This window comes from Urocitellus parryii, unplaced genomic scaffold, assembly GCF_045843805.1.
Source record: "Urocitellus parryii isolate mUroPar1 unplaced genomic scaffold, mUroPar1.hap1 Scaffold_48, whole genome shotgun sequence".
NCBI lineage: Eukaryota > Metazoa > Chordata > Mammalia > Rodentia > Sciuridae > Urocitellus > Urocitellus parryii.
In genome coordinates, this window is record NW_027554049.1 from 4,927,068 (window position 1) to 4,937,251 (window position 10,184).

At 45.1% G+C, this 10,184-nt stretch overlaps 1 protein-coding gene across 1 annotated transcript; it reads right to left on the reverse strand.

Annotated features, from left to right (window-relative positions):
• Positions 1-8,733: 8,733 nt before the first annotated feature.
• LOC144252579 (E3 ubiquitin-protein ligase RNF152-like) lies at positions 8,734-9,396 on the reverse strand. The gene has a single exon (XM_077794815.1). It carries the CDS (start codon positions 9,394-9,396, stop codon positions 8,785-8,787), a length of 612 nt encoding a protein of 203 aa, XP_077650941.1. The 3' UTR covers positions 8,734-8,784.
• Positions 9,397-10,184: the final 788 nt, after the last annotated feature.

A 10,184-nucleotide genomic window follows, 5' to 3' on the forward strand; every position in this document is an offset into this window, starting at 1 on the left:
GGAAGATGTCACCATGGGGCTCCCAGGGAAGGGGCTCTTGAGTGCTAACCTTGGCATCTCATGTTCTCCTGAATTAATTAATGCTTTTGGAGCATAATGGAAAATGTGGGAGCTATGGAAGGTAGTGATGTTGGAGGGGATTTTCTGAGAAGGTGTGGTTCAGTGGTAGAGAAGGTCTGGCACTAGGAGTTCCTGGAGAGGAGACCACAGGCCCTACAGGTGCCTAGGCCAGCACTAAACTGCTCTGTGGTTCACAGCACAGCATAGGAGAAACCTCCCTGGCATCATGGCCCTAAACCCCCAAGTCCATTCACATGTCAGGCACCATGATGTGCTCATCAGGACACACAAGCACCGTTTCACAAGGGTTCACATGGTTACCCTGACAAGTGCCACAGCGGGGGGTGGCATGCCTTATATGCATTCCTCCCAGAAACACACCCAAAGACAACAGATACATATGCACCATCACACACCCTGTCATGTGCTTGAGTCCACTTGGAGAGCTTTCAGTTTTCCCTTTGACTAAAAAATAACAATTGGCCTGAAGCATATTTATGATACACCACAAGCTGGAAGGGCTTGGATGCAGTCTGCAGAGCCTGGAGTCTAGGCTCTGGAGGACCTGCATGTCCTGCTCTGACATCTTGCATGTTCTGAAAGCTAACTCCACACTACAGGCTGCACACATGGCCTCTAAGCCCATGCGCTCCTGGGCACAGCAGATACACTGCTCCCACATTAGAGAAGCATGTCTCAGAGCATATTCAATTAAATTACTACAAATTCTATTTGATTTCAAAATTCTTCCCTTATACTTCTCAGCACAGCCTACATGTCCCAGCAGCCCTCTGTCAATTAGAGATACTCAAAGGCTTACACTGGTCTGTTGGTGGGGGTTCTCCAGAAGTAAGCAGCAGCACACCATTTCCTTCCTGGCACTGAGGTCTGGTTTTCTTCCCTGGTTTCCTGGGGTTAGACCACAAGGAGAGAAGGATACAAACAGCTGTGCTCACCGGCCCTGAACATGCCAGCCCATCTGCTGCCTGGACATTAACCTAGATGAGCACTTACCACAATTCCAAGATACATTTTCTTCAATGATATGATGGAAAAAATAACAACATTACAAAAAATAAATAAGTGTGTGTGTGTGTGTGTGTGTTTGTGTGTGTGTGTGTATATATATATATATATATATATATATATATCACTTCTGAGCCCAAACTACCATATTACTAGTCTATATAACACATTTGTGTTGCTTGTTGCTTGTGTTATTAAGTGTGACATCTTCCAAAGAAAATGGTTCTGTGACTAGAAAACAATGTAAAGTTTAAAAATAAAATTTCTAGTTCTTTAGATGAAGGGATATTCTGTTGATTCACATTTTTCAGTTGCCATGACAAAACACCTGAGAGAAACAAGTTAAAAGGACAAAAGGTTTACTTTGTTTTTTGTCTGTGGTCATGTGACTTTATTGTGTCTGGGTCCTTGATAAGGCAGAACATCAGGGTGCAAAGCACTAACATCCAAGTGGCCAGGGGACATTGAGAGAATTTACTTATATCACAAAGTTCCCCAAAATCATTAGCATGTGAACCCATCACTGTATGAATCCTGACAGGTCAGAGCCCTCACAAGACTGTCACATCCCATAGGCCAACATCTGCCTTAGGGCCAGGCTTGACACTAATGTATGACTGTCAGGATACTAACTGTTTTAGTATCTTTGATTTAGCTTTGTTGAGCTTCTCAAATTAAAGAAAATTAACCTTAATAATTTCTCACAGTACATGGGATTTACCCAAATGGTTTTAGTAAAACTAGGATTGAATAAGTAAGGATTGATATGGAGTGTGTGATCATGGCCAGCCCACTGCTGCCCGTGGAATGTTGAGATATATTTATTAAGGAGTGGCAGAAAATCCTAGGCTGGGAAGGTGGGGTGGCAGCAGAAGCAGGCTCATCCTCACATGTCCGTGTTCTGGCCCATGGCCTCATTCCCTGTATGGGGCTCAGCCATGGTCCGACATGGGTAGGAGGCCCAGGCGGGGGTCAGGCCTCAGTCTGGCTCCATATATTCTGTCCATTTCCGCATGGGATCAGAAGAAGGCTCTTCCTTTGTTTATTCTAGTGTTCCTTGTTTTTAAAGAACTAGGAAGTAAGAAAAGAGATGGACATGCATACAATCCAATGGTTGGGGTTCCTGATCCCCAGTGGGGAAGAATCCCAAAATATTGTCAGCCCAATCCCACTGGGAGTATCCCAATTGCTATAAAATCTTCTTGCATTTGTTGTTCCCAGAGCATCAAGGCTTTCTGGGAAGCCGTGGAGTGAAGGGTTCAGGAGTTCTCAGTGTCTCTCCAATCTGAACCCCAGAGCTAAAGTAGCACTAGCACTCATCTCACTTCCACTGGGGATGGGGAAGGAGCTGGATTATCCCTGGCACACCATCCTCTGTCTATTTCCCCCTGGGGCTTAGCAAGCCGTTCCATGCCCTGGTATGATATCCTAGGGAGCTGAGCACTCCAGCACAGGGGCCTTCAGCCTTGGGTCCACACTGTAGCAAGTGACTCAGGTCTACACACCCAAGGGTTTCATCTTCAACCAGATCAGGATTCAGTATGACTGCAACAAGGTTGGTGCTGGCGAGAGAGTGAGGGAAGGCACCCTGGAGGCCACCTGGTGCCCATACCACCCTTTCCTGGGTCATGAACCTCCTCAAAGCCTCCACTGGAGACCCCTCTGGATCTCTGTGCAGCAGACCCAGAGAGCGTATTGACATCCCTCCTACAGCTTCAGAACGTCCAGTGCAAGGAATAAAGCACTTCTGCTGGGAAAATATCACGTATTCATCTCTGGGTAGAAGTAACCTCACCTTGCAATTTCTGTTCTTAGTGTTCAGAAAAGGAAATAATTGTTTGCACAAATGTTAAGCTTGCATTTCTTTCTTTCTTTTTTCATAAACTAAAGAATTTACATAATTTAAATATACATGTGCACATACATAGCTCCACATACAGAGAACAATTCTAATAGTATAAGTAGGAGAGAAATATTTTAAGAGAAATATTTCTAAATGTGAGCTAGTGAGCACATAAGAAGAAGAACAATTACTTTCCAAATGACCCTTTAAACAGTGAATGTGAAAATTAGTTGCAAGACAGAGTTCTCCATTACAGTAGCCACTCCACACACTCTGATTGCTCTTGTTTATTCACAAGGCAGCACGTGTTATCTCTATCAACATTTAAGAATTATTTACAATATTCTGTTGCTTGCTACCTTAATAACATATTCCTTGCAGTTAAATTCAGAATGGTTGGTAGTTTTTACAATGTTTTTCCCAATGTCTATAGATTTTCTTATAATTTCCAGTCTTAGCAATAAATTGCAGAGTGGAGAGTTGTGAACCCCTGGGAATCCTGCCCTCAGCACTGCATCATTCCCCTATTATCCCCACAGGTGGAAGTTGTTGGTCCTTTTCATAGCTCAGATCCATGATACCAGGACACAAACACTCAGAATCACACTTTGGAGTGTACATTCTAGAATGTTCAAGACATTCCTTACTGCTTGTTCATGACACAGTTTGATTTTCCAAGTGCTATGCTAACTCCTAAAGAGAAAAAGAAGAGCCAGGGATAATTTTGCAGAGGAGGTTCTCAGGCTCACTGGCAGTGGACACTTACTTGCACATCATCTGGTGGGAAGGCTTCTCAGCAAAGCACCACGAACCTGGGGAGCATGGCCATAGGAAGGGATGTAAACTGAGCTGGGCTTTCCAAGTGGCAGGCCCATGGTGGGTAGGATGCACAGTGACCAGTGCTGAGGATGCTGTGGTAAGATGCCTGCTCCATCTCTGTCCTGGGCTTTCTCCCTGTGGAGAGTGGGTCAGGATCCTTCCCTGGCAAGGGAAGACCTCAGGACGGTGAAGACATGCTCCCCTCAACCCACACAGGAATGCCACATCACATGCAGATGGATTTCACTCAGGTTTGCCCCAGGAGGCCAGGGCAGGAAGCAGGGTAGGACAGCAGGAGCGAAGACCACACTGCTAAGCATGCCTCCAGGTGGCCTGGGCCATGTCCCCTGCTCCTTCAATGGCCAGATGTCATGTGTGACCATTTGTCTTGACACTGGCTAAATGCACCACTGTGTCTGTCTTATTTCACAGGGCAGGTTTCGGTTTCCTATTCTGCAAGCTTCACTTTGAAGTCTGCAAAATATAATTTCATTGTGCTGTGCACTACCATAACAAAGTACTTGGGTTGTGAAAAAAATACAATGTACCTGGTCTGGTATTTACTAGGAAAATCTATTATCTAAAGCATATTTCTTTCTCAAATAGCTGTGTTTTGCTGGAAAGAAACAGACATTCTAGACTGGATTCAGTGAAGCAAACAACAGAGTAAAAGCAGAGTAGGAAAACTTTATTGAATTTAAAACAACAAAATCTTTCTCAAAGGCATTAACCATAATCCATCTGGGCTCCTGGTAAAATCATAGCTATTGATACCAAGAAGACAGAGAATCTACACACACACACACACACAAACAAACACACACACACACACACACACACACACACACACACACACACATACACCTGCTCCAATTATTGGCTGCCTTTGTATTTAGAAGCAGAAAGTATCAAATCATTTGTTCATATTGATAGTCAGGGAAAGTATAATGCAGAGACATAAAGGTTACCATCATTCCACAAAGCCAAAGAGAAGTGGGTCAGCTGTTCACCAGGCACCCGGTCAGACATGTGGGGGGTGCCCTGGATGGGGATTTGCCTGTCCCATTATAGAAACCAGAAGGGTCACCGCTCAGGTCTTGGCTGTGGGGAAGAAACCTCCTTTTTCAACAGATGGGCATCATCAGCCCCAAGAATGTGCTGGCTTCACCACAAGGCACAGTTGAAACTATTTAAGTAACAGCCATCGCCTTTACAGTGCTTATGGGGTTTTCATAACAGAAATGCTGCCGCTTTCTCTCACAGGATGTTTGACTGTGTAACTGTAGCCCACAACCTGCCATGACCTATCAGGGTATCTTGGATGCCAGCACACTCATGGACAGTGCCCCTGCTTCATGCCCATGCCACAGAAGGTGGCGGCACCATCATCTAAATCTTGGATTGCAGCATGTACTTTTTAAGTTCAGAGAGGCCACCAAGAGCCTTGTATGATTTTGCTTTGATAAAACAATAAAAGCTCTTCTAAAAGCCTGGCTGTGCAGGAGTCACCAGTTATGGTGTGTTATGAAGGTAATATTTATTCAAAGTCAAAACAATTAAAATTGTTTTGGGGGTGGGTGTGAAGCTCACACCTGCCCGGGTACAGAATTGGTCCAGACTTGCTCTAGCTCATGTCAGGTGCTCAGTCCCCCGAGGACCTGTGCCTGTGACTAGGACTCTCAGTTCATGGGTCAGCCCGCATGCACGTCCTCCCCATGAGCACAAGGAACATATTAGGCTGTGTTTCCCCTTGTCTTCTCATGCCCTGTCCCACTCATTTGGGCCCATTGTGGGTTCTGCCATTTAATCACCACAGTTATGGCACAAATGCCCATGAGCGCTTGCTCCTTCAGAGTGCACTGACCATGATCTCCCCCTGAGGGCTGGCCAAGCTCCTGTGCCTTACTGGCAATGCCTTCTCCTGGGTTGGTTTTCTCTTCCCCAGCCATAGTGGATGGGTAGGATCAGAGGCCCTGAGTCATGATTAGTGGCCTTATGAGGAGACCAGCACTCTCTGCCTGCATCTCCAGGAAGGCTTTTAGAAGACATGCCAAGAAGAGAGACTATGACCAGGCAACCAGGCCTTGGCCTCCAGAACTGAGAAGCCAAGTCTGTGTAGCCATGCTGTGATGTTTTCTTCATCAGCCCAACTGAAGGGAGCACACTCAGTTGCCTAAAATCTTGATTCCAGACCATGTTGCATCTCAGAAATCCTAATTTTAAACAATCTGTTGCATCCTCTCCTGCCCTTGCACACTTGCCTCACTCTCCCTTTGCCTGCAAAGCCCAGCTTGAGCCCAGGGATCACACACAGGCCTGGAGCATACTCCTGCCCCATGCAGACTCAGGGAGGCAGAGACTGAGTCCTGTTCTCCATAACAGATCCCAGAACAGGAACTCATTGAAGCATCTGAATAGACAAGATCCCAGGATCCTATTAGGAACCCCAGAAAGAGAAACAGCCCTTGTCACAACCTCAGGCCATATGGCCAGTCAAGAGGACATCCCACATCCCTTTCTCCTTCCCATGGTTTCCTCTGAGTCACTGAGCTCTTCTCTGCTGCACTCTACTGTCTCTGGTCTCTGGGAAAGGGGACCACATTCCCCTGATTCTCCTCCCTCTGGGGCTCACTGGATCATACATTGTATCCTCCCTGCAAGTGGCTTCCACAGCCATTCATGTGAGGGTAGTTGAGGGCATCAACACCTCTCAGCTGCCAGAGGGGATACATCCAAGTTCTTTCTTTCCTTCTTGTATGGTCACCTTGAAATATGGGTTGCTGTCTATCAGCCTGGGTCCACAAGTGGCCTTAATGGCAGTTAGTAGTAATGCAGAAAACTGAAATGGCTTTTCATATGTGGAAACTGAGTCAAAAGAGACATTATGTTTATTTGTCTTTCAGTAACCCAGCGAGTTAGCATTTCCACTCTACATCACTCCTTCTCCTCAGTTAATGCATATCTAGCATCTTAGAGAATTAAACAGCAAACTGGTTTCTCTTCACTAGTTGAGAAGCAGCAGAAAGTCTTTATAGATTACTTTCCAGCAGTGAATGATATTTTTTCATATACATATCTATATACTTTTTAGACCAATCTATTAACTACAGGGGAAAAAAGAAATAACTAAGGTACTTCAATGACTAATGCTATTATAAAATGACAAAATATATAGAAAACTTTCAGACATGAGTAAAACGACAACAAGTTGTAGTTGTAGCTTCCAATCACTGTCTTAAGTATTATTTTAGGTAGTACAAAGTGTTACCTCAATTCTTACTTTAGAATTTCTCATGAGTATCTGAGAAGTCCAAATTAACTAGTTTCACAAATATATACTAAGAACCCCCATTCCTTTCATTTCCCAAGGTATAGGAGCTTTGAAGTGGATTTCAGTGCAAAAAAGTTTCCTATAATTTTTATTTGCTTGTAATTGTCATTCTTTTCAGTTTCATCTACTTTTTCTAGAATAACAAGGAATATTGATTAGACATAAGAATTAAGATAATCAAATATATCACACAGTAAATTAATACTTTAAAACAGCATTGTATAAATAGTATCTCAATCTAAAGAACATTCAACAAACAAGCAAAGCCATAGGATTAAGTTGCATTTAAAATATAACATTTTATAGGTCCTATTTGCAGCCATTTTCCCCAAATATTTTATTTTATTTTATTTTATTTCTTTCTTTATGAACATTTATAAACCATTACACATTTAAAAACACTTACATTAGGAATGTGAATAGTAAGTCTTCCTTGCCATTTCTCTCAATGAAAACATATTTTGAAATACAGAAGATTTTCTTGCTTACACCAACAAGAGGAAACTGGAATTCAAAAAGGTCTAATGCTCAAGGAACAGCATCTTTCAAAAAAAAAATAATTGTGGACGGCCTTTTGAAATGCCCATCAGTTTTGCCATTGCTAACAACAAGTGTGGCTTTTATAATACTTCAGAACTAGGAGAAAAGTCAAACTTTCGTTACTCTCCATTTGTGCCTTAAAAAATACAGGACTTAAACACAGAGCAGAGGGGTGAGTACTGGGGTGTCGCATAGGGGACGTCTCATTGGCAGGATCGAGGTGCCCACCGTTTCAGATACTTGACTTCTTCATGCCCACGAGGTCTTAATCCTGGGGTTCTTCTGAAAAGACTCAAAAACCTGAGGTAAATCAAATCACACACACATATACACACAAGTACACAATATTTACATTTTAAATTCTTATTTTGTGAGATGGCTTGAGAAAAACTGGCATACGGGTTTCCTGCGGGATTAGGCATTTCTCCTTATTTCTTGGTTTATTGCTTCCCTGTCGGGCTTCCAGCTTAATAAACACGTAGCAAGCTCTAATCACCAGTGAAGAAAAATGAAGGTACCTGACAAAACACAACACACGGGAGACACTTGTTCAAATATTTTCTCCAAAAAAAAAAAAAAAAAAAAAAACAAAAACACGACTGTCCATTTCACTTATTTTGATTTGGGGTTCCATTCAAAATATATATCTATAAAAAAATTCTTAGCAACTAAATGAAGACTGGGTTCCATTAAAAAAAAAAAAAGCAAAGAAGCCTGCAGTGTATGTCTTCACTGAATTATTTTTTACATGGATTCAAGGTTTAATTCTACTTGTATACACAGCATCTTTATTTTCATCTACCGCATTTAGAGATCACATGGTATCCACATGTAGGCTTTAAGGTCTGAGTAGAGTATGTCTATCTCATAACATGATCTTGAAAACTCATAAGTCACAGCCCATTTAGTTCATGATTATGAGGATGCATGCAATCATCTTCAAAGCCGTTGCCATCCACACTCAGAACAATTCACCTGGCATCTTGTAGAGACCGTCACCTTCCTCCCTTGGCATCTGTCTTCAGGTGAATCAAGTGGCAACCCAGAGGCCAGCGCTCAGCACCAAATGGTCAGTGTCGCCCCCCATCATCTCGCTGGGATCCCGTCACCAACACCTACTCAACCCCTAAGTTGGCACCCACAAGAGCCTTCCCTGCACCCCGCCTCAGCCACAGGATATCACAGTGAAGCGCTTAGAAATGCAAGACATGTTGTGGAGCACGATGCCCAGGAGGAAGACCAAGACACAGGCCACCAAGATGACAGTGCACACGCCCGACCAGGTGGAGCTTTTCACCACGCCCCGCCTGTCCGGCTCCTCGGCCACCGCCTCCTGCGGAGCCCCGCCTTGCAGCGGCTGCTGTTCCGCAGGGATGGTCACCACGGTGACGGACTTCTGCTGGCTCCCGGGGAGCAGGCGGCAGCCCATGTCTCCTGGCAGCAGTGTGCCCTCCTTGGAGATGGGCAAGGGCAGCATGTAGCACCCATTGCTAGGCAGTTTGATGAAGACCGGAGAGTGCTCGGAGGTGTGCTGAATGGCGATGACGGCCAGGACCTCGGGGTCATAGGGCAGCTGCGACACGGAGAAGCCAGGGGGCAGCTTGGTGATGCCGAGGCACCAGGGGGACCTCACGTCCTTCTGGCTCATCCTCATCTGCTGCAGGCACACCGAACAGCAGGTGTGTTTGCAATCCAGCAGCTTAGGCCTCCGCCGGGGGCTGTAGTAGTTGAAGCAGATCTGACATTCCAGCAGCGAATCCTGGGACAGCGTCTCCATGGTGGACCGCGAGCAGCAGGGGCAGCGCCAAGACCCAGGGCAAGGAGCCGGTACTCGGAGGCCTCCACTCTGCCTTTTCAGTGCCGCCGAGGGAGCTCACAGGCATCTAGCATTCATGGGCGTGTTCATTTCTTTCTCCGCAGCGCGCTCGGGCGCCCGCTACACAGGCGGCGGCAGCATCGCTGGGTGGTCCCGGCGCGCCCGCCCGGCTCAGCCAGACGCGCGCCGCGGGCCGGCAGCCGCCCGCTCCTCCCGCGGCGGGCTGCGGGGCGGCGCGGGCAGCGCGGCGGCGGCGCCTGCAGCCCAGCTCTCCGCCCGGCCCTTCGGGCGGCGCCCCACCTGCCCGGCCGCCCTCCGCATCCCCGGTCGGACACCGCCGCCAGCCAAATATTTTAATTATGTACAGTGAGTGATTTTTTTTTTACCCATTAACATTTGTCTGCCAAAACTAATCTCAAAAAAGATAGCAAGCTATATTTTCTAAAAATTAGTTTCAATTGGTAAATTTCCTAACTCTGTTATTAGCCTTCAATTATTTAGATGATTAGATGATTAATTTCAAAAGCATGCTCCTAGCTTCCTAGTAAACTATTGAATTTCTAGACAAAAATGAGAAAGGACCTCTCTTAGGAAAATAAATAAGTGTTGGATATAACTATGTAAAAATGCAGGGAAAAGGCCTAAAAATCCATGTTTTCAAAATATATTTCATGACAATATTTTGCTGCTAGCAAGCAAATGAATTTGCTCAAAAGTAGACAGCAAACAAAATAAATTTAAAACCAAAT